This window comes from Solea senegalensis, linkage group LG1, assembly GCF_019176455.1.
Source record: "Solea senegalensis isolate Sse05_10M linkage group LG1, IFAPA_SoseM_1, whole genome shotgun sequence".
In the NCBI taxonomy this organism is placed as follows: domain Eukaryota; kingdom Metazoa; phylum Chordata; class Actinopteri; order Pleuronectiformes; family Soleidae; genus Solea; species Solea senegalensis.
The window spans coordinates 4,609,240-4,633,731 of record NC_058021.1 but is presented as its reverse complement, the minus strand read 5'-3'; the positions used below and the strand labels follow the sequence as shown (position 1 = coordinate 4,633,731).

At 40.2% G+C, this 24,492-nt stretch overlaps 3 protein-coding genes across 4 annotated transcripts; all 3 read right to left on the bottom strand.

Moving 5' to 3' along the window:
• Nucleotides 1–1,018: 1,018 nt before the first annotated feature.
• Nucleotides 1,019–8,838, bottom strand: hectd3 (HECT domain containing 3). 2 transcript variants are annotated; one of them, XM_044042319.1, is made up of 20 exons: nt 8,758–8,838; nt 8,042–8,476; nt 7,214–7,467; nt 6,992–7,127; nt 5,970–6,091; nt 5,602–5,715; nt 5,360–5,442; nt 5,066–5,231; nt 4,321–4,402; nt 3,822–4,004; nt 3,634–3,686; nt 3,360–3,528; nt 3,160–3,273; nt 2,964–3,053; nt 2,618–2,824; nt 2,327–2,456; nt 2,012–2,086; nt 1,825–1,906; nt 1,622–1,693; nt 1,019–1,249 (listed from the first exon to the last, which is right to left on the bottom strand). In XM_044042319.1, the coding sequence occupies exons 2-20, from the start codon at nt 8,393–8,395 to the stop codon at nt 1,165–1,167; spliced, it is 2,571 nt and encodes an 856-aa protein (XP_043898254.1). In that variant the 5' UTR covers nt 8,396–8,476; nt 8,758–8,838; the 3' UTR covers nt 1,019–1,164. The 2 variants fall into 2 exon arrangements, with proteins under 2 accessions (XP_043898254.1, XP_043898260.1); XM_044042325.1 differs by having other exon boundaries at nt 8,740–8,821.
• Nucleotides 8,839–9,468: 630 nt separating this feature from the next.
• best4 (bestrophin 4) lies at nt 9,469–12,552 on the bottom strand. The gene is made up of 10 exons (XM_044037962.1): nt 12,454–12,552; nt 12,152–12,336; nt 11,948–12,048; nt 11,640–11,873; nt 11,177–11,331; nt 10,992–11,069; nt 10,339–10,491; nt 10,179–10,259; nt 9,947–10,101; nt 9,469–9,854 (listed from the first exon to the last, which is right to left on the bottom strand). Exons 1-10 carry the CDS (start codon nt 12,532–12,534, stop codon nt 9,572–9,574), a joined length of 1,506 nt encoding a protein of 501 aa, XP_043893897.1. The 5' UTR covers nt 12,535–12,552; the 3' UTR covers nt 9,469–9,571.
• Nucleotides 12,553–16,281: 3,729 nt separating this feature from the next.
• On the bottom strand, nt 16,282–23,859 carry si:ch211-106k21.5 (SLIT and NTRK-like protein 1). The gene is made up of 3 exons (XM_044051577.1): nt 23,570–23,859; nt 18,897–19,066; nt 16,282–18,806 (listed from the first exon to the last, which is right to left on the bottom strand). The coding sequence occupies exon 3, from the start codon at nt 18,802–18,804 to the stop codon at nt 17,602–17,604; it is 1,203 nt and encodes a 400-aa protein (XP_043907512.1). The 5' UTR covers nt 18,805–18,806; nt 18,897–19,066; nt 23,570–23,859; the 3' UTR covers nt 16,282–17,601.
• Nucleotides 23,860–24,492: the final 633 nt, after the last annotated feature.

The following is a 24,492-nucleotide window of genomic DNA, read 5'->3' as shown; positions in this document are numbered from 1 at the left end:
ATCAGGACACCTTTTATTCTATTTCCATGGCAGTTGAACGTGTCAGTAAAATTATGCAACGTATCAATCTATGCACTCAAAAGTCACCTTATACAGTCACTTTATCTATTTACCATATATATGAAATCTACTGTACCTTTTCAATTACATGCAATAACTTTTGCCATTGTTTCTCTACTTTATTTCTTATTTATTTTTATTCTGTTTGTTGTTGAGGGCCACACGGTGGTGTAGTGGTTAACACTCTCTCCTTGCAGCGAGAAGACCAGAGTTCGAGCCCCGGTTGGAACAAGGGCCTTTCTGCATGGAGTTTGCATGTTCTCCCCGTGTGTGTGTGTGTTCTCTCCGGGTTCTCCGGCTTCCGGCAGTCCAAAAACATGCAATGTGGGGATTAGGTGAATTGGACACTTTAAATTGACCGTGACAGTGAATGGTTGTTTGTCTCTAGCTGTGTGTGGCCCTGCGATGGACTGGCGAACTGTCCAGGGTGTACCCCGCCTATCGCCTGATGTAGCTGAGATTGGCACAGCACCCCCCACGACCCTCTGGTGGAGGATAAAGAGGTTAGATGATGACTGACTGTTTGTTGTCTGATTGAAAGCTCTCCTAGTTCAGTTGCATCATGTATACAGTGACAATAAAATAAACGTGTCTATATAATTTATCATCACTTTGTCCTCCACATGGTTGGCCACAGGGAGGTGGAGCCAATTCCAGCTGACACAGGGTGAAAGGCAGGGTCCAACCTGGACAGGTCACCAGTGTCATCACAGGACCAATACAATATAAACTCCACACAGAAAGACCCTCATTCAAACCAGGACCCCAACCACAGACATACTTACTGAGAGGTAACAATGCTAGCCACCACATGGTCCTACTAAATGATAATATTACTTTACATCATACAGCTGCTTATATTCTCCTACGACAACTCTATCATGACTTTAAATACAAATATGAACAACTTATTCAAGAAACACAAGAAATTATAAAATAAAACAAAACAAACAACCTCTCCATATTTCCATAAAGTTCTTTATTATATACAGCTTGGTTAATTGGCATTGGCATGTAGATATAGTGATACATCTGGCAAGCCTTTTTTCCCCCATTCATCTGATTTGTAAAGTATGCAGTTTGTTAAGTGAAGCAGCAGAAAGATCATTCTTCCCAGGGGCTCATGTCTGTGTCAATGGCCACACAGTTGTATGCAGCGTAACGAAGCTTCTCTTCACAAACCTTTGCACTGCAAAAAAAGGAAAGGATAAGATAAACGTGCAATTACTCCCAGAATAAAGCAGCCTTTACACATATATGCAATGTGGCAGTGAATACAGTACATTGTAAACACAGTCATAATTGTTTATGTAAAGCAAGTTTAATTTTTACAAGTCGATTGCTGATCTTTTACTGAATCAGTGCTCTCTATCATATTTTTTTTAAGTATCATTAAGTTGCACACTACTCATGAGATTCTTTCCCAATTATTGAAACTACTTAATATAGCACAGGGTGAGAATAAAGTAAGTGTACCTTGAAAATGCTTTAGAAGCAGTTATTTCAAGAAAAATTCTACACATTCTACATACCGTATCTAAAGCACAGAATGTTAGCGTACCTTGGATAGCTGGGTAAATAAAGCGTGCTGGAACATGTGGAGGACTGTGGTAGTGCATCTGTTGTTTCAGAGCTAAATATGGACAAATACATTTCAATACACAGAAAATAATAAACATCACATGCCACTGTATATTATCTAATTCACTGTTTTGCTATCAATACAATTCAGTACTTTAGTTTTAGGGATATATTTGTGCTCACCCCGATTTGCCAGGAAAGATGTAGATAGGTGCAGGAAGACGACTTCTACCAGTTACAAACCTCAGAAACCTGCTGCGATCCTCTGAAAACCAAATTGAAATCAGATTCAGTAACAACTTCCCATGAATGTTGGTTCATAGCTTTTATCTCATCAGTGATGTGGATGTGTGCAGTATATTACAATTACCGTTGGTGAAGTTGGTCAGCGCTTCCCACAAGTACTGCACTCTAACATCACTTTGCTCCAGGTCTTCAACTCTTGCTGGTGGGAAAAATAATTCATGACAATTAAGCAGAGCATTGAACTGAAAAGAAGTAGAGAATCAAACCAGCACTTCTAAATTCAAAGCTTAACTAACAATACATTCATTTTAGGGGGTGGTTCAACTGACACAGGCATTGCTAATGCAGCCACAAACAAAGCATCGCCTCCTCTGCCAGAACAGAAAATGAGAGCTCATGGTCAGAGGAGTTTGGTTAGAACTTGAAGCTGAATACTTACTGAGTCGTTTCAAGGCTTCCACAGTAATCTCCGGGTCTCCACACACTTTTTTTTCAACTTCCTGCCAGGTGAGCAGGTCTAGCACCGCCTGAGGAACCACCTTCAGCAGCCCCGCCTGCATGGCTGCAATCTGTAACACACATTGTTTAATTATCATTAGGCAAAATGTGCACACAGATTTAGCAACTGCACAAAGATGACTTTCTTTTAACTATAAGTTAAGTTATAAGTTGGGCAGAAGAAATTGCACACTGGAGCTTTAGGTGTTAACATATAGAAAGTCAGTCAGACCTGCTTCTTGCTCTCCTCTAGCCGAGCTTCCTGCACCAGGCGGACAAACTCAGTGCGATCCTCATGGCGAACTGCCACATTGCTGCCACCAGGGATGAGCTCCACCATCTGGCCATTGCTAAGCAGTGTGGTGTACACCAGCTCCTCCCCAAACCTGAACTCAAACGTCTCCTTGTCCATGTTCTCCATGGCCTCCAGCAGGTTTACCTGAACAAACATTCAACTTTACCTTGAGACTATAACTCAATGAGACAGAGTATGCTTGGAAACACAATACTTTTGAAGATATAAGAAATATAGGATCATATGACTGTCAAGCAGATAGAAAATATTTGAATGTACTCACCAGCACTGAGTCTACAGCAGGGAAATCTTTACTCCAGCTGATGGCTTCCCCAGTCAGCTGCTTCCACACCAGCCCGGGCAGAGCCAAGACCTGCAGGTACAAAGATGACATCCAATAAACAAGTGTACACATCAGTGATTCTTTCTTTGTACCAATATTAACAACCTAGAGACAGAAGAGCATGAAAATTACTCACTAAGAAGTCTTTTCCTCTGAGAGCAGCTCCCATTAGCTGACCAATCCACTCATACTTGTTTAACTCTTTACAGGATGGGTTGGGGACGTAGTAATCTCTTGCTTCTAAGGCGCCCTGACAGAGAGCAGCAATAGTTTAACAAAGAAGCCAAATAAAACTTAAAATAGGACTGTGTGCAGGCAACGATGGTGAATGATTACCTGATTGGCTGTACGGCAGAAGAACGGCAGAGGCATGGGACACTCGGCTGAGCTGGGACAAAGCTCCTCAGACATGTCTGCCAAGCTGTCACGAAATCCACCTCCCTGGTCAATAATTCCCTCTGCAATGAACTTACATTCCCACCACTGATCATAGCGAGCAGGCCACCTGAGGAATAAAGAGGTGAAACAGTTCATCTTAGTGTTCTTTTCTGACATATTGATATTTATATGAAACTAATTAAACTGATGGGAGACTTAAAAAATAGCAAACCTATAATCCAACATCTTCTCTAATTTGTCTGATGGCTTGAGGCCTTCAAACACCTGCAACAGAAGAATAAAAAATAATGAGGCAACAGAGGCAGCACTATTGTTACATCACACAGTCACAAGTAAAAATCTGTTTTCATGTTTCCATCTCATTACACTTAAGTCTCACAGTGAGAGTCTATCGAGTACCTGGTTGAACACAGCGTTCTTGCAGCCCAGGTCTAGAGACGGATTGTCTCTGTGTTCCATGGCCAGACGTCTGTTGATGTAAAGTCGGGGCATGAAATTTGGTTTACTGGTCTCAGAGTCCTTGAGGCACTGAGTGATGAGAGCTGTGCGACACTTTGACAGCAGCAGGAACTGTTTTATGCCCTGGAGGATGTCAGAGAAGACACAAGTTTTGAAAGCTCATAGACCAATATATCATTTATTTTTTATGTAACATCTAAATTGGGTGGGAAAGTAATCCATATTTATGTTTCGATAAGTGTCCCTGTTCTGACTGTCTTGAAGTCCATCAAGAAGACAAAAAACAGACTTACTGATACTGACAGAAGGGAAGTTCTGTTCATTGGGAAAGAAGAACATCTTATTCCAGTGGGAGGATGGAAGTAATTCCACCTTAACCCAGTCTCTGTTTTTCACAAATGGTGTTATAATGTACTTAATTTGATCTGAGATGACTCACTTTGATATGATTGAAGGTCCCCAGACTGTAGTCCCAGGCTGGCACCACATGAGGGAGTGCACTGTCCAGGAGACAGATGAACCTGCAGAGTGGGACAAAACAATGACAACATTTAAAACCCTGACATATGCTGGTAATACTTAATATTTACAAATGTAAAATTTAAAAGTGCAGAGGGTAACTTGAAACTTTTTTAAATATAAACATTCAAATCACTGTCAAACGAGTTCACACAATGCTGGTTAAGCATATCACATCTACACATCTGTCTCTGTGTTTCTCATAGTAGCTGTGATTAGATTTCCATTGTTGCACAAAAGGAGGTGATTTCTACTGTTCATAAAACCCAGACAATCAGATTAACACTTCTTGTTCCCACCCACCAATTATCTTGCTCATGAGTGACAAGAAGATGGAGCGTGACAGTGATGGGTGTATTGTTAGTGCAATGTCACCAGTAATGTTGTGGCGAAGCGGGAATTGAGCAGAGAGCAAAGCTTCTAATTCTCAAGTAACTAATTGGTCAGAGCATCACCTGTGGATATGAGCTTTGGGTAGCTATCAAAAGAAAATTGTCCTCCATAAGGTGGCTGAGCTTAGCCTAGGTTCTACCAGAATTGACTGAAAGAATATTCCAGGTTACATGGGAGAGGGACATCAGCAAAACTGTGATTGGCATGCTGCTTCAGTGACCCGATCTCAGATAAGGAGAAAAAAGTGTATTAATAAATGAACGTGGACTTACCGCTGGATGATTAATGCCCTGCGGTAGAGCACATCAGATGGGGTGCCCTGCAGACGGGGGTAGCGCACCAGGTTAGAGGACTGGAAAATATCAGCGTTCAGACCAAGGTCCCTCTCACATGATGATTTTATCTTCAAGCCTCTGATCCGGACGTCTATTCCCTCCTCTGGAGAGCAGAGAAGTGAGAAAACATCACTTCACATTAAGCCATAGAGTCACGCAAAATGTACCCAAGTGATTCAGAATTACAGGAAATGATATTAAATATATATATAAATATGTAAAAAGCATTACCTTTACATTCCTCAATTCGGATTTCAATGACAGGGAGGTGGGATGTCATGTCCTCCAGTACACACACTTCTCCAATCAAGTTGCTAAAAATATAATGTATACACATATTTATAGTTGTATAAAACACAGGCATCTGTATTATGATGTAAAACGCGTACTGAAAGTACAAAAACCTGCTTAGCCTGCTAAATGCTGACACAACTATATGACCAAATGCAGGCAAAATGATTTCACAGACTTACTCCTCTAAGGTGAGATCACTAATTTTTTTGAGGTTGTCTCCTTCTCCTCCATACACTGTGACTCTCTTGGGCATGTAGTTGTCGTCTGTCGAGTCCACGGACAATAACAGCTTACTAAAGAGTAAAAGAAGAAGCAGGTTGTACACAAGTCTGGACAATAAATCACAACAACAAAATCACATGAAATTTGATTCAAACCACATTTGAAGATTGTTTGTGATCAGATTCAATTTCACTTCATTTTGTCTCAGTTTGCACTCTAATCAAAATGATTTAAGAAATGTAGTTTGAACCAAAACCCTTTTAAGTCAGAAAATCCTCTCATCATGTAATTACCAATTTTATTTTAATGTTCAGTGGGTGCTTACTTTACCACGGTGCCTCTCTTCATGTGGAGGCGGATCCAGTGTTGTCCCTGCATGCCATCGCTCTCCCAGTAGGTTTCAATGTCGCCGTCTGTCAGACAGCTCACTCCTCCACTGGGATCCTCCTATCAACAAACACAGGTGTAGACTGAAGTGTAAAAAATACACTTATGGAACATACGTGTTTGTAATTACATGTATATACAAAAGGAACAAACATCTTAATTTAAGTACCAGTGTCAATAATAGAAAATGTATAGAGCTGCAATAAATAAAACCTTTGAAATCCACATTCTTCTGAAGATAAACTGTGCAGTAGGTTTGGAACAGTAAAATGACAATACTCAATATGACAATAGTTCAATAACTTAAAATTGCCATTGTATAAGTTTTGTCATTAGTCATTAGGGAGGAAAAAAATCTGCAGTGCAATTTGCATATATTCAGGGTACCTCCTAAAAAGGATGACGATTGGCTGCTCTTTGCATCAATTTACAAAGAAAATCTTATACAGCAGTAGAATATGTTGGTAGCAAGCAGGAGCAGATTGAATAAAACTTTCCCTTGGTAATTATATATGTTGATCGGTCTTTACAATACAGCAATGGACAGTACCATGTAGGTAGTTGCTGTCTTTGTTACTTTTTGACAGGTCACAGCAGGAAAGTCATCGATGTATGTCATCAATTCAATTATGGCTGAGTTCCATTAAGCTTCCTCAGTTTTAGGGTGCATGTTGGTTCACTGTCACGCCGTCCTTACTTTCATGAACTGAATTGAGCCATCGTTAATGTGATCAGTGACACCTGTGCTTTTCATGTCAAAATGGCTGCTGTGCATGGAGCCCATTTGACTGATTTTGGCTCTCCCTCTGAACCCTATGACATCACATTTTAATTAGTCTCAGAAATACAGTATACTCTAGAGAAGGTTTTACAGTATCCACTGTCCAACCTTAAAGTAGAGACTATTTCATAGAGGAAAACCTAAGTAACAGAACACCCTGCTCCATGTATGTGACTCACCGAGCATGAAGAAACATCGATGCTGGTAACACACTGCTTCACGCTCCCCAGGTTCTCGTCCTCTTTCCCAATGTGGTCATAGAAGTAGTGCACCAGGTCCTCGTCACATTCATACGTCCAGGTGGGAGGAACATACCTTAATCATTTGAGGGAATGACATCACAGTTTGCTGCTATAGAAAAAAGATGACAGTCTAATTTGACTTGAGACAAACATGCTCACCTTAGCTTCTGGACGGCCGCGTCGTCACACTCAGCGATTTTAGGTTTGGCACCAATGTAAAATGAGTTTTCCACATCAACCACCTGCTCCCACCGGTTGCAGGGTTTGTGGTCATAGCCAAGGAGCTGCTGCTGCATGATGATGTTCTTTGGTGACTCGACTGGCACCAGTCTGTCACCACCCTCCGTGTGTTTACACACCAGAATCCAGCCTTCCTCCAACTCCTGACCTGGACGGTACTCCTCCAGCTGCTCCTGGTAACAAACATGGAGAAACCATGTCAACATGTGTTTACCCACCATAGTTAAAATCATCAAATCTGACAATAGATACTAGTCCTGTAATTTTGCTTTGAACATGGTGCATTTAAGCCCATACAACTCCAAGTATTGTGGAATTTCCTTCTTTATGTTATTTGTTTATTGTTTATAGATGGCAAACTTATTGTAGAATTACCTCCACCAGTTGGTGAAAAAACAATCAATTCAATTATTTTCATTTCTCTGAGATACTGTAGCTGGATCAGGCAAGAATCTCTTTTTATGTTGTTTTGTTTTTAAAATGTATGTTATATCAGTCTGTACTTTCATTTGCCTTAGATAATTAATAATATTTCTCTTCTATTCATACTATGCACAGTCTATCATGACATGTTCAGCTATTTCTTTTTGCCTTACAAAAATCACATCATCCTCATGCTTCCTAACGTATTTTGTAGTGTGCTAATCTTAATTAAGAGTCTCATTAACAGTCTCATTGCTTCTGTTCCTTTGCGTACTGAAAAGAGAATACTTCCTGAACTGATGTAGTATCGAGGCAGTGGTTTACCTTGCTGATTTTCACCCACAGGCCCTGGCTGTTGCAGTATTCTTCACCTGTTGTCCTGATACATGTCCCTTTCTTTGGTTCAATATTGTACTTGCATGTCCTCTTGCTGTGGGGGATCTGGTGTGGACTTTCAAAGATGGAAATTAGGGTTTTTCCAGAGATGGATACTCCAGCGGATGCTGTGGATGAGGCAGAAGCAGGGGATGAGGAGTCCTTGCAGATTTTGTAGCACACCTCCTTTGGGACATAGCACAGGGACTCTGGCAGCAGCTCGCTCCTCCTGAAACTCTCGATGCATTTGTTTAGGAAGCGGATCCTGCCGAGCACCAGGTGAGGGTTGTCACACGGGGACATGATGATGATAATGATGTCAGTCAGCAGCTCAGCAGCAGGAAGGCACAGTCAGCTGACATTATACCACTATCCTGGATACTCCTGTCAAAACAATCCACAAACAAGAGCGAAATTTCTACATTAACAGAGGCTTCGGGTTCCGAGTCTCGAAGGTGACGAAACCTCTAATGAATGAGCAAAGTTCACTGCTTGAAATGATTAACAGGGTAAGCTAACGTTAGCGCGGAAGCTAAGTGTGGCGAAGGTAAATGACTGGATCCATAAACTACAGTTTTGAACGCAAAAGAGCAACAAGACACGTTTAATTTCGTCAAAAGCAAAAAGGGAGAAAAAAAGAAACTCACTACTTCGACTTTACAGACCTTTACTCTTGACAGGTGTTTTAATATGAATCTCCTGTGCTACCAGGAAGATGACGTTTGACGCCCTCGATCTTCCGTCGTTTTGTGTTTCAAAATAAAAGCCTCTCATTGAATCATGCCTTTTTGTTCATAAACACTCAACAGTGAAATATTTTGTCCTTTATCCTACAGTTGTCCTGGTTCATACACCAGACCGGGGTTGTGCAGTGTATGGAACACAAGACAGACTTAGAATCCATCAATTAGAGGGAAATTGTAATTTAACAGACCGAAAAAGATAATTAACAGCTTGTGTGTAACATTAAGCAGGTTTTACTGTCAGAAATTCATGATACCCAATTTTCTCAAACTGTGGTGGTACTGTTCTACTTTATGTATATACCAGACCCCCATAGTTTCTTATGTACACTTGGATGGGACGGGTGAAGAATTTTTTTATGTGGTTGTGCTATGTAACCTCAATCCCCTAAATGCCACCAAATCCCACACAATGATCCTTTTCATATAAATAGCTGCATCCTCCTTTCTGAAATGATGTTTGAAAAAGTCGTAATGTTTAAAGTGACCAGCAGAGCAGTTATGAATTTGGAATTTAGAAACTTGTACATGCATATCTACCAAAAGTTACAGCTTTACACACACACACACACACACACACACACACAATAATAAAATAAAGGAGACTTTGTGTAAGAAAAGGACCATTTTTAATTTCCTAGCAATTAAAAATGAAAGGAGCAATAATGGTAATTTTCTGAATGGCAAAAGAAAGAAAGAAAACATTTTCAGTACAGGCAACAAGTAGGAACAACTTTTAATCTGGTGATTTTCCCTTGATATTTTCTACTGGAACTTGAATCAGTGTCATTTCTTGTTCTTGGTTGTTGGTGGCACTGGTGTTTTCCTCAGGAGAAATATTGCCGTGTTCTTTCTCATTTGGGTAAGATGAGATCTCCAGCAGTGAAGGGAGGCTCATACCTTTACCCCTCTGCAGAAGGTCGTCGAGACCTTCACCCTGTGATCCATTAACAGATAAATACTGTTTCTTCACAGGCCTTTCTGCAGGCTGATGGATCTCAAGATCTTCAGCACTCATCCTGTGAATGTGGAAAACAATGTAAATTCCCTTTTTTAATTTAGCTTTATACTGAACTGTGCAGCAAAAATAATGAATTGTACATTCATTGACCTCATGTCAAAGGTGGAGCCTTTAAATGCTGGTTTAAGAGTCTCTGCTGCTGTTGACAAAGTGTAAGGGATGGAGAAATATCTCTGTTTCCAGTGCTTGTCTTTCACAATTGGAGCCAGGTTCTGGTACATGTCGTCCACAGCCAGCATTGACACCTACAGGAGAGAGAAACAAGGGTACTCGTATTTTATGAATTTACAGTGATAGAGTTAAGCCCAGAGGAAAAAAAAACCTGAATGTTTCGGTCGATCAGCTGGTTTGTTTCAAAGTCATCATCGTCCTCGCCAAACGGGTTGATGATCAGTTCTCCCACCTACAGATCGGACACACACTGAAGTCACATTGTATCTACAAAATCCAAATTCTGTGATGCATGGATGTGCTTGTGTTACCTTGAGCCAGCCGGCGTAGAAGAAGAACTGCAGGAGAGTGAAAACAGGCACATACATGTCCAGGTTTTGACCCTTATAGCCCTTGTCAGGGTTCAGGAACTGTCGACCAATCACACAGAAGCCAAAAAACGAGTAAACCGCAAGAGTGACTACCTGAAATGAGACAGTGAGCAAGTCAATGTGTTGAAGAAGCACTCAAAGTTAAATCATCAGATTATCATAGCTGTGACTGGATGAGCTAATTTGAACCATTTATTGCAGGGCTACACTAATTATTATTTTAAGTACAGATTAGTCCGATGAATGTTGTAATTAACTCATTGATTGGTTGGCTGGTTAGTACATTTATTTTTCCGCAAAAGTGACATTTTTACTTGTTTTATTTCACTTGCATCAAAACATTTTGTAATGTGAATTTTGAATTAAAAGATTACAGCTGCAAAATAAAACATGCAATATCTCAATTCTAGTTTATTTACTGAGCAAATAAACCTGAAAATATTGACATTACAAGGAGCTGTGATCTAAAAGCACTCAGATTAATTGATTCATCATCAAAACAGGCAATTAGGGACTATTTGATTAATCGTTGCAGCTCTAGTATACAGTATACAAAGTGCTTTAACGTGTTACATTTCCCCACTGATTCCTACCTGAGTGTAGACCAGAGGAATGCTAATCCAGTCATAGTGGAACAGGAGGCTGCACTTGGCCCGGTAATTATTCAGCTCCTGTAGATACAGTTCACACAGTCAGTCAGCATATAAAATATGATTGCTGCAGTTTGCAAGAGGACGTGTCAGTGTGCGCTTGCTTTGTTTGTCCATCCATCACTCACGTCCATCAGAAGTCTCAGAGCAATATCGTCCCTCACTCGTCCCTCCTCTCTCGCTCTGGACGCCAGGTTGGAGAACCACGTCAGAGGCATCCAGTACTTGTTGAAATCCGAGTGTAGCGACTCAAACGTTTTCAGCTCGTGTGTCGTCATAAATCCTGCGAAAACAGTTCCCAGTGTAAAATCAGCAAGAAGCGAACAGAGCTGCAACAGACGCATGATAAATGAATTCATTGATAATTGCTGACATTTTTCTAAATAAACATGCCAGATTTTATGGTTCTAGCTTCTGAAAACATCCATTTTCTCAACATATCTTTGGATATAGACTGTTAATAAGTGAATTGAGTGAACACTTAAATAAATAAAAGTGTATATATCTTGATTAAATATTATTCCAATAGCAAAGCAACAGGGAAATTCATTTCATTACTTAATAATATTTGAATGGAGCTCTTGGACTCACCGGCCTCCACTATGTGCTCCAAAGTGGGAAAACGCTTGTGAACTCTGGTGCTGATGGAGCGGAGGATAAGAACCGAAGATAAGTTGGCATATCTCATGAGGGTTCGTCGCAGCAGACGACCCCTCTCGTCTGCTCCGTGGACGTTTCCAGACACCACCATCATCAGGTTGTCAGGCAGCGGGAAGCTGGTGTACTGACCCCACCAACGGTTAAAGGCCAAGGACACATAGAAACCTGAAATCAAGAAAATAAACCCAAATAAACTAAAATAAGATGACACACAGTATCTTTTGCTTTGTTTGACTTACCCAGCACAAATGTAACTGGGATAAAGTTGCTGTTGGTGAACTGATCACAGTAAAGTGCGATTCGCTCAAACAAATCCTGCTGCGTAGGTGACAGGAGGAACCTGCAAAACAAATAAATGTTTTCCAGTGGACGACACAAACACCTAAATGTGATCAGTTAGTGCAGCAGGCGACAAAAACAGAAGATGAAATAAGTGTATTTGCCTGTAGAACACACTGAAAAACAGATAAATCCCACAGAAGACTAGGAGCTCCTTATAAAGCAGCCTGTAGATGCTTCCTTTCCACCTGAACAGGAGCTTGGAGAAGCCACCGAACCTTGCATTGGCCACTTCGAGGGAGTAAGAAACTGTCATGTTTATTCTGCTTTGTAACAGCAAAATGAAATCCTGCAAAATAACAAAAATAAATATTGAAATCTTGACTCATTTCGGTTTGTAAATGTTGATATATATTTCATATACAGCATCACTCTGTAAAACCCAAAATAAACCAGGTGCTCTCACCTGGTTGTAGAGTATGTTGAAGTGTCCGGTCCTCGGAAGAAAACTTCTTCTTCTGGGTTTCACTTTAAATCTCTCTGTCATGCTGCCATAAATTTAACATTTCACATTTATTACCTGGGAACCTGAAGCTCAAAGAGATACACACCTACAGTCACTGAATGAGAAATGAGTGGAAACAACTGCTGTATAAAAAATGTCATGTTTGTCATGTCACGCTGTAGTTTGTGGCTTTCCACAAATCTGTTTTGTAATCTATAGCAGTGGTTCCCAACCTTTTTTTCCTTGAAGCCCTTCTTGCTTGTGTCCAACCCCAACATTTGTAATTATTCACGTTATTCTATATGCAAAAAATAAACAGCAGTTAACAGTTTTTGTTCCTTTTCTCACAGTATAATATGGATATAAACTGTCCTGTGCCTCCAAAACATCAAAACCAAGGTAACTCTTGAGATATTGCCTTGTTTTGAGTCTTTGGTACTTTTACATTTTGTTGTACAGATGCTGAGAACAGGAACGCAATTGGGTAAAGCCGCTAACTGACCCGATCAGCGGTCACTCAGGTGTTGGTAATAAATAGCTTAATGAATTTAAAGGTGGGCCGGAAAAAGAAAGGGTTTTCATTCACCGAGTTCTAAATAGTGTGTGATTGGGATTTTCTACATTAAAAATGCACAAATATAATTTTAATAAACTCACAGCCTCAGAGCAGACTAAGCTCTGCAGCTCGGACCCAAGGTTGGGAACCATGGATCTATAGCATGATCCACAGTGTTAATACACATTAATAATAGCACAATGTTACCTCTGTGGAGTTGATTAAAGAGTCCTAATTAGAGCCCCATCCCCAACAATGACATGAGATTTCCGCCCCTGTATGTTGAAAAAAATTAACTTGTGTTATGTATGTGAGTAAAAGAAAACCAAATAAACACAGATTTATTTCTCAGTGAAGGATTTACAGTGTTTAATGTTCTGACCATCACTGACTGTGAGTCCAAACACTACAATGCAGGTATAGATTGTCAGATTGGCTCGCTTGTCTCTTAGCCTTTGTCATTGGCTGTGACACATTGCTGTGTTTGTTTTTCACATCGTTACAGCTGTCCACTGTAAATCTGTCCCTGTTTTATTGTCTAACTCTGTTTGCTCGGCCCTGACTGCATATTTATGAGGCCACCATCAGACGTCCATCATCAGCAATCATGGTGGACTTCCTTCTTCACCGTGTCACTCATGCAGCTGATGTGTCTTTTAACTTTTATCGCCGACAGATTTATGCAACAGTATTACCATGCAACTGCTGGTTACCATTGCAGTCACTAGATGGTGCTGCTTTGACATGCAGCATAGCTCTCAGCCTCAGCCCTGATTCTTCACTGTCCGTGTTTATCGCTTAAACAACGACGCCCAAGCGTGCTTCTATTGACAGGAAACAATAGAAGTAGTAGTTTTAATCTTTTCTTGTGTTTATCAGAACGTCTTTGCATTACACAGAGGGAGAGGTAATACAGGAGCACACCAATGATGAAAAAAACACACCACGAACATGTTCTCAATCTACCCTTGAGTATTACTCACAGTGATAAATCATTTTTGTAATAAACGTCAGAAGAAGCTAAGAAGAACATAAGGATGTGTTTTTGGATGTATGTATGTATTTGATAAATCACCAGAATATAACAGTGTCATAATAAATATAAGATCTGACACATCCTGACCCAGATTATTCATATAAACAATAAATAAAAGTGGGCCTAATATAGAGCCCTGTGGTATATTTCTATTATGTAACAGTGCAGATCAGCTTTTATCAGTGTTAGTGCTTTTTTTTTCTTGTTTTTCCATGTTTAAAATGTTTGTGCTGCAGTGTGTATGAAATATAACTTTTTACAATCAAATCAGTGGTCAGCACTGCAGGTCAAAGTTTCCACTTCATCAAAAAATGTTAAATGTTCAGTGTGCACTAGTACTGTACTAATCAACAAAATGTAACGCTGTCGTCATCATCAGCATATACGCTTTATACAACATCTGACCCATTCTGACTTAGATTATTAATATAAACAATAAATAAAAGAGGGCCTAATATAGATCCCTGTGGTACATTTCTGATATATAAAGGTGCAGACTAGCCTTTAGTGCTTTTTTTTCTTGTTTTTCCTTGTTTAAATTATTTTTGCTCTTAAAACTTAATACAATATATTTCACAAAAGCTAATATTCCACCTTCATATCTGTTTCTAGTTCTTGTGTATGAGTTAAGAAAAAAAACAAGGACAATGGTTGCTCTGTAATCTTGATCTCGATCAAATTCACTCCCAGATTAAACTAAATGGCAACTCCAACAAGTGATTTCCTGCAGCTTCAGCTAACCGTGGGTTAGGCACTCTGTTAGAATAGGACAGTGAGAGCAGCTCTGTGAGCTGATCGTTATGGTAACCCAATGCAGTAATTACAACTTCCCACGGTGAGTGAAATTAGAGCTCAAAAGAAAAGTAGGATTTCAGGTAGCTGAGGCCGACCTGGGTCATTGTCGGGGCAGACAGAACAGAGAGGCCACTGAGGAAGATCACATGAAAAAATCTGGAGCAGTGAACCAATGACAATCAGTTGTAATCATTGTTATGTAGATCATCCTGAAACTGAAATCTTAAAGCATTTATTTGTTTTTAACTTTTCAACAATATACAGTACATTTAAAAGAAAATCAGTTGCACCTGCCAGCAGAAACATAGAGACATAGCTCTATTTTCATTGAACAAAGCAGAAATGTGTATGAAATATAATAGTATATTTAATTTAATTGTACAATCAAATCAGTAGTCAACACTGTAGGTCAAAGTTTCCACCTCATCACAAAATATTACAGGTCCAGTGTGTACAGTACTGTATCAGTGGAAAATATTGCCAGAAGTTAATAAAATAAATCACCCAAACTGAACTGTTGTGTTTCTTTGACTTTAATTATATATTATGGCTCTTACTTCACCACAAGAGGCCACTAAATCTGAACTTGTTATTTGGAGTTGGGAAACTTTAATTTTCATTGACTTGACTTTGATTTTTTATTTTCTAAAATCTGCTCTCCTATATCCATCTATCCATCTTCTACTGTTTTATCCTCCACATGAGGGTCATGGGGTTTCGCCCCAGCTGACATAGGGTGAAAGGCGGGGTCACACCCTGGACAGATCGCCACCAAACAACCATCCACTCTTAAACTCAACCCTACGGTCAGTCTGGAGTCTCCAATTGTGCTTATTTAACCCTTAGTGCTCACGTGGCACGGATCTGTGCCACAGGTGCACTCTGTGTGTGTGTGTGTGTGTGTGTGTGTGTGTGTGTGTGTGTGTGTGTGTGTGTGTTCATAGGTCACGTCTTCGGGCTTTACAAAAGGTATTTTTCATCCTTATGTGTTGTTGAGTCAAAATTATATTCATTTTATATCACATATTTTTCTAAAAAAACAAAAATAAAAACGAGCCAAGCAAACTTTGAAATGCTTTGACGTGCTTTGCAAATTTCACAAATTCAATCTGATTTTCAAAAACTGGAGTACTTTTCTGCTCAGGTGTGTTTACAAAAACAAAAATCATGTCATCAGATTGCCTAAAGGTTGTGCTGAAAAAAAGGATAGAAGACACTCTATATTGCACATTTCTTATAGCCTCTGTAGGTAAGTTTTTTAACATAGTAATGGAGAAAAGAAACAGTGTTCCAAGGGTTAAAAACAACTGAAGGATGTAAACTCAGATATCACTCAGATATTTGCTCTCCCAAAAACATAGAAAAGACATGACCTCAGTATCAAGGCATTGTTTAAAAATAAAAACAAAACAAAACAACATTCTCCCAACTCCCAACATTCCTGCTATTTATTTTTGTGACCAAAAGGCTTTTGGCATTTGAAGCGCAGTGAAACTTTATATGGATAGATATACATATACATATATAGTGGAAACACTGTGAAAACCCATCTGGAAAATACACCTCTGTCTTCCAGGAAATTCCAGGAAGCTCCACGCCCCTCGCTGCACCCTCGCTGCTCAGTCTCACCGAACACCGACGGATAAGCATTCAAAGCCAAAACAGTGTGACCGTGAGACGTCTGTCTTAGATAACAGTCACATGCATGTATCCTGCTCTTCTTCTCACTTCAGACGCGTATATTTTCATTGATTTATACCTATTTACATCCGTCCGCACACACATTCAGCAGTTTGAGACGTGCAGAGCATGTGCATTAGTCCTAACTACGGTTTAGACACATTTCGACTCCACGCCTACACTTTAAATTTCACATCTCACCTTCAGTTAACCGCAGACATGGTGACAGGGTGAGTCACCGCATGGCACCGATATTTCTAGTTGTGCAGCTTAAGGTGGCGTTTGCTCCAGACCTTCCTGTTGTAGTGTAATAAGTCAAAGAGGAATGCATTACAATATTACAGGCACACTCGGGTGAGGTGAAGAAACATTTTGCCTTGAGTGCAGTGTTAATTTAAAATGACATATGCTTGTTTTTCCAGGGAGAAAAAATAAGTGGGCCTCTCTTTCAAACAGTTCCTGTGTCCCTCAGGTCCCACAGGAAAAGCTGTGGATTAAATCACTTCCTCTTACATTGTGATACTACAGTGGTGGGACCACACTGTCCCTGCGTCCACACACAGAGTTTCTCTTCAGTGCATTTTAAAGAGCCTCTTGTCATTTTCATTTTAGGGAAACACCACTTTCTTGTGGGGGAGTTACCAGGAGTGAAGCTGAGGAATTTTGAGTGCTCAGAAAATAAGAAACAAATGACAAAAAAAATATAAATAATAATAATTAGAGTCACCTTACCTCTCGATCCATCTTGATCTAATTTCACTGTACCAGTGTTTGACATGTATGTGAGGAAGAGTAGAGAGCAAATGATGTTTTTTGGAATAAATCTGCCCCTGTAGCTGACTTTGTTCGGCCTATTTACACCATTGGTCATAATGGTAAGAGAACTTGGTATTAAAAGTTTAAGAACCACTGCTCTAAGTCATAGATTTCAAGGAATTTTAGTACAAACATGTAAAAAAAGTGAGTGGTGCTGATCATCAAACCATCAGCAAAAGAAACAAGTGAGCCTCCTTCCAAAAAAAGTTAAACTATTCCTTTAGTGTCACGAGAGGCTGACATTCTCATACTCTCCGTGGTCAGAGTCTTCCAGCTCGATACCTGGAACCAGGCTGTAGTATTCGGTGGACTGGGTCAGATAAGCCTTCTCCCGATCGGCCGAGTCTTTCATCACCTCTGTCACACTCACTGTGTCCAGCTCTGTCTTGTTGGCCCCGTCGGGCTCCTGGGAGCCCTGCCTCCCGTCTGTGGCGCTGGAACAGCATGGAAGTGAATCCACTGAGCCCAGCTTGATCTCCACTTCTTCATAGATGTCTCTGGTGCTGCCCAGAAGGGCAGACGCGGGGCGTAACAGCAGCTGGTTTTTGAGGATACCCTCAGTCCCTGCTTTGTTTGGCTCAACAGTTCCAGGCGGAAGCTTGCTGTGATGTTTCTGACCGTTGCAGCTGGAGGCCTTCTTCTTCGAGGGGCTGAACACAGGCGCATCTTTCTTCTTCCTCCTCCTCCCGCAGCACCAGCAAAGCACTAAGGCAGCGAGTATAAGGAGAGGGAGCACGATGAAGAGCGCAGTGAGGCCAGGGGGATGGCAGACGTCTCTGAGCCTCACTGACCACACATTCCTGCTGGCTAGGTGCTTGGGGGAGAAGCAGGTGAGGTTCCCCACCAGATCCTGCAGCTTGGTGGTCCTGTTAGTCTTCAAGCCATCCTCCAGGGCTTGCAGTAGTCTACATGAGCAGTCCCAGGGGTTCCCCTCCACCTCCAGCCTGTGCAGACTGGGCTTCTGCAGAATGGATTCATGGAGGAAGCGTAGCTGGTTTCCCTGAAGGTACAGTTCCTGGAGGCTGTCAGAGTCCTGGAGGAAACCCTCAGGAAGCTCCTGAAGCTGGTTCTTGCTCAGATCCAACTCCAGCAGGCTTTGCTGGCTGGACAGAAAGTCCCTCGGCAGTGTTGATAGTCTATTATGACCTAAGTAAACCCTCTTCAGTGCAGAATCCTTTTGTCCACTCGTGTCAACAGAACTGATATTGCAGTATGAGAGATCCAGTGTCTCTATGTTTGTCCTATTGCTGAACACAGACCAGCGCACATGGCTGAGAGCAGAGCCAGAGAAGTTCAGGCAACATACGCCGACAGGAACCTCAGAGGGAAACTGGGACAAAATGGTGGCTGCGGGACACACACATCCAAAAACCAGTCCCGTCTTTAGTGGCAATGTGAAAATTAGGAGCAGATTCCACTGGAAAACCATCTCTATGACAGACAACAAAGTTAGAAAAGGTGCATTTTCATCATCATTATTATTATTATTATTATTTGTGTTGTGCTCGTGCTTAGTCTCACCTGCCTCCTGGTCTCTCAGCCTCAGCACTAGAGGGGATCTGCTTTATGTCACAGAGATGTAAATATGCCTGTAAACCTAACGACTTCTCTGAGGACTCCTGGTTGCTGTGAGGACAGTAGGAGTTGGCATGGTGACACTTGTCACTTGGGATCAGGAGTCCAATGTTTGGCTGTGGGGGAAGAAAACAGATGCTATATGACTGTCGAGTGAAGGCTGAGCCGTTAAGCAGCAGGTGGGAGTCACACAAACATCACTGGAGGGTAGAGCTGCAGGTTTGTCTGCTTAAACCACACACACAAAACATCTGGACCTCTCCTTGTTAGTCACTCCTCATGCTGTGTGTTCATATGACTAGAAAACATTGTGCCTTAAGGAAGGGACAGAATTATTATGGACGAACACATAAAGTTGCGTTTGTTTGAATTAAACTAGAATCCACAGCTCAATTCATATGTGCAATCACTCCAGAATAATGTATATTTATGCGGCATTAATAAAAACCTGCACACAAATATGATACATGAATTAAAGTATGAAATATTTAACTAATATACAATTAAAATAATACAAAATCAGTAAAGTCTGTGATTACAAATAAGTTTATTATAAATATTTCTGCAGTATATATAAAACACAGTATATAAGGGGATATTGTGGCTTTTTTATTTTAGTGTGGCATACATTTTAAGGGGAAAACCTCATTTAATTTTCTGTAACACTGTAGTCAAGAACGGCATCATGCAATTCTATATTAGACATGAGCATATACAGGGGTATTTAAATGGAAACATTTAACTTACTTTGTAAAAAGTACACTTTTTCCAATATGGAAACTATACAATACTATGATGAGTAATATTTAATGCAACTGGTGACTTAACTTAACTGGTAACTTCACTTATATAACTTAAACTTGTATTGTTTAAACAGAGTTAAAGGGCAAATTCATGTAAAAAAAACAACAACAAAAAAATGCAAGTAAATAAAGGAACATACAGGCCAAAAACAAAGGCAGAAAAACATCAAAGCACAAAAACAGCATATGTGCGGTGGCTAAAAAGAGGTTTCAAAATAATATGAAATTTATAAATTCCACACTATAATTTAACGCAGTAGAAATGAGCCCCCTGTGACTACTTTAATGTCAGGTTTCATTTCTAACGCGTGTCTGTAGCTGAGAAAGCGTGACATTTGCTCAACTCCTCTCTTGGAGACATAAAAAGCCCAAATTACTGGTCATTGCTGGTAAACTGCTGTGTACTTGGGTGATGCTGCCTGAACTTAAAAGCACATGTGGTCGACATAAACAAGCCCTGTCTTTTTCAAATGACTTATATGTAAAGAGCTCAGCGAGAGAGAGAGAGAGAGAGAGAGACAGAGAGAGAGAGACAGAGAGAGAGACAGAGAGAGAGAGTGCTAACTCCCCAACAACAGGCCTAGGTCAAGTGGACGAGTGAGGAGGACGACAGTTGTCAGCTGGAGTCTGTGTGTGATCATCTGGACGTTCACTTAACCTGCTGATGCTCAAACTAGGTAAACTGACCTGGGCTGCACAATAATATATATGTGGGGCCAAGCGGAAAGGGAACTTGGCTTGTAACCGGAGGGTTACTGGTTTGAGTCCCCACCAGGTCAAAGGGCTGGGGTACCCAACCCGCCTTTGCTCCCTAGGAAGGTTTCTAGTAAAGGATGGGTTAAATGTAGAGAAGGAATTTATTAATAAAATACAAAAAATTATTTATTTATCTGCAAAGGGACAGTGCATATTATTGAACATGTAAATGTAAATATGCAAAATTATAGCCACGGCTAATGTTTATCGTCAGTCCCTTGGCAGGCAATGTCACGGCATAACACAACAGACAGTAACACAATGTAACAATAACAGTACAATTAGGTGTAGAATAAAAAGATAATGTTAAAAATGAAAGTGCAAAATAAAAAGAGACAAAGTTGAAGGGGATTAAAGTGCAGAGCACTAGGAGACAATGTCCAACAGAGACCAAGATGTTAAAGTGCATTAGGGTGATCATTTTTGCAAAGTTAGCATAGGTCACAAGAGGTCACCACACAGGATAAACACAGGAGTGATAACAGGAGAGAGGAGAGAACCTGACCTGGACACGTTACAACTGAGCACACTACAATCACAGCAAGGGATCCTGTGTGAGCGGTTTGATCGTAACAGTTTGAATTCACGGTCTTTGTGTGTCAGTAGAGTAGAATGATTTATAAAGGTTTTGAAGAGGTTGAAGTAAACGTTACAGGTAACAAACTAAAAAGGTTCACATAGTTGCAGTTTGGTGTTGTTCAGTGTTGTTCATAAAATACCAGCAGCAAACAAACGCAGGAAGTGTGACAAAGGAAAGAAATACTCCACCCCAGCAGAGAGTGATCTATTCAAAATGTAAAGAGTGTGTTAAATGAATGAATGGACGAATGAATGAGGCAGTTAATGACTAGAAAATCGCTTTTTATATCATAATCTGAGCCGTTGCTGGTCAAACCTAAAAAATAATGTTCAGATATTTGGCCTATGTAGAGGTATATTGCCTTTTAAATGTTTAAAACTCATTTGTTTGTGTTTATTTTACACAAACAAATGAAAAAATAGTTTCTGTGTTGTTGTTTTTTACTTTACTTTATTAACTAATTTATACCATGTGACGAGATATGTGTTTATAAATACATCATTATCCCTGAAATAACTGGATGCTGCTCTGTGAAATCCTTTTGTTCTAAGTGCAGTCTTACCTTAAGCAGTCTACCTTAAAGGGATACTTGAGTAAATGTTCCTTTTTTTTAATTAACTATACTTTTTTACGTACATTGACACTTGTTTGCTGCTATAATTTCATTGTACATGTGCAATGACAATAAAAGGATCCTGATTCTGATGTTACCAGATAATGACTGGTAGAAGTTGAAGTCAATTTTTTTTATAATATTACTTATAAGTATATGACATTTACTGTACTTAAGTATCAAAAGTAATTTTCTGATATAAATGTACTTAGTTGCTCAATGGTAGGGTGAGTTGTCCTTCAACTGGAAGGTTGTGGGTTCAATTCCTGGCTCTGCTAGTTTATATGTGTCCTTGAGCAAGACACTTAACCCCATGTTGCAGTGTGTGAATGGGTATGAAAGATGTGTGAATGGGTGAAAACTGTAATGTAAAGCAGCTCATCAGCTCAAGACTAGAGAAGCGGTATATAAATATAGACCATAATACCAAGTCTTCTTCTTCTGATTGTATTTGGTAGTAACAATAGTTGATAGTAGTGGAGTAAAAGTAAAACGTTGCTAGAAGTACAAATAACAAAGTACAGATACTTGAATTTTGTACTTAAGTACAGCAACAAAGTATTTGTACTGTTACATTACAACACTGGTTATCAGCATATTCACTCACAGAGAGTCATTGTGTGTGGTTGTAGGTGGCTCATGTCCTCTCTCCAATTTTGCATGAGCAGCTGATTGCTACGTTCACCTTTTAAGATAATGTAAAGCCCTGAGAGTCAAACTCCTGAAACTGCGTCTGATAACGGAGACAGTCAAAAGGTTATAGTCCACCCTCGGCCGCAGACATGCCAGCTGCAGAGTTCTGCCTTGGATCAGGAGTTTTTGCAGAGCTGTATCAAGTGAGCGTTCGCTTCAAATATTGACCGATGAGTTCAACTTTGGATTTTGGAGTTTAAACACAAACAAGAGGCACTGGTCGACCTTTAGCAGAAGCTCGGAAATAAACAGTTTGAGTGTGAAGGCCCTAAATCCAAATTTGGGATTGAGTACACTCTCTCTCTCTGTCTGTGTGTGTGTGTGTGTGTGAGAGAGAGAGGAGCATGGTTTAAATCTGGAGAACACAGATGATCTCACTTGCTAGAAATGTGAGTTGTTACATCCTCCCTGCCTGCAGAGCTTCCTCTGAAATAACGGTCTCTATTCTCCTTTCATACATGTTTCCATCAGAAAAGACGTGAATGCGTTAAAGAAGAGCAGCAGCTGCAGCACCACGGACGTCACACAGGGCATGATCTTAGTGTATGTTTCTGGCTATTTAAAAGTCGGGGTCGATTTAAGTGAATCAGCTTCACATACATTTTTTTTTTTTAATCAGTTTAAAGAAAAGAGAATGAGCCAAAGTAAACAGGGAAACAAAATCTTCCACAACATTATCAAACATTTGAATGTAGAACATCAAATAAATAAAAATATCACGATAATGGCTTATTTTTTTAATTAATATTAGTTTCCTTCAAGAGTAATGACTTATTTTTGACACTATGTCTAGTATTTTTAAAGAGCATTGAAAGTACAATGATGTCTGTATCTATCGTATTTTTCTTCTTCTAATAAGACATATTTCCATATTAAATAAAATTATACTGTTGTCACTAACGGAATAATAAAAACGGGTCTTGAACCCATGACCCTGAAAGCTGCCCACACACCTGAACAAGTTCTCACTCTACAATTATTACTGTAAATATCATAAAATGCAATATTAAAGTTGTGCATTTTTATGAGCGAATAAAATGCAGAATTATTAAATAAAGCATGAACACGCACACACACACCTGCTACAGAGCTTAACAAGAGTCCAGATAATGACAATAAAATATAATAAAATGTAAAAAAAAAAAAGGAAAAGAAAAAAAAGATGTTTTCTCACCCATGATTGTCCAGATGATTCAGGGTCAGATGTCACACACTGTGTCTCTCTCTCTCCTCTCTGGCTCTGCATCCATCAAGTGGACTGGTTCTACCTCTCGTCCTGTGGATCCGAGCTGTGGGAGTGTCTCCCTCAGAGCGGAATGTGGAAATGCAGCCCCCACTCAGTGTTTTAGTGTGGGTAAGTGTGGGTGAGTGTGTGTGGGGAGGGAGAGAGAGAGTGTGCCTGTTAGTGTGTGTTCATTGGCAGTGTTCAGGTGAGTTTACCTGCGACAGGAAACCTCTCTCACACACACAGACACAGACACACACACACACTGTGCTTCCTGAGTTCAGTCCAAAGCTGAAATAGAGCTGTTGTGTTGTGATGACAGAGCGCCCTCTGGTGGCTAAAACCCTCACTGCCTCTATATTTATATGCAAGTGTAGCACTGGGCCTGGCACCAGGACATGGACGTACACAGAGAGACTCCAGGTGCAGAATGACCAAACTAGTTTAGGATGATTGACTTGTTACAACCTGGGTATAGAAAAGAATGAATGCACAACCTACCTACCTACCTATCTACCTACCTACCTGACCTCCTTATATACAGTAAATACAATACAAACATACCCGGTTCCTTATTTTTATCTGCGTCCCAACCAACCTATCCACCTACCTGACTACCTTCCTACCAAGATACTTGACTACCTACATACACACCAGGCACTTTATTGGGTCTCACGTGTACCTAATAAAGTGGCCGTTGATGGTATCACAACTTAGGCAAAAGAGGCGGAATTAATCATTACTCAATGAGCTCTATATGGATTCATATGAGCTCCAACAGCGCAAATACAAACATACCTACCAACTGACTACCTACTGTTTTCTTTTCTTTGTCACACACACAGCATATAATAAGACACAGATGAAGCTAC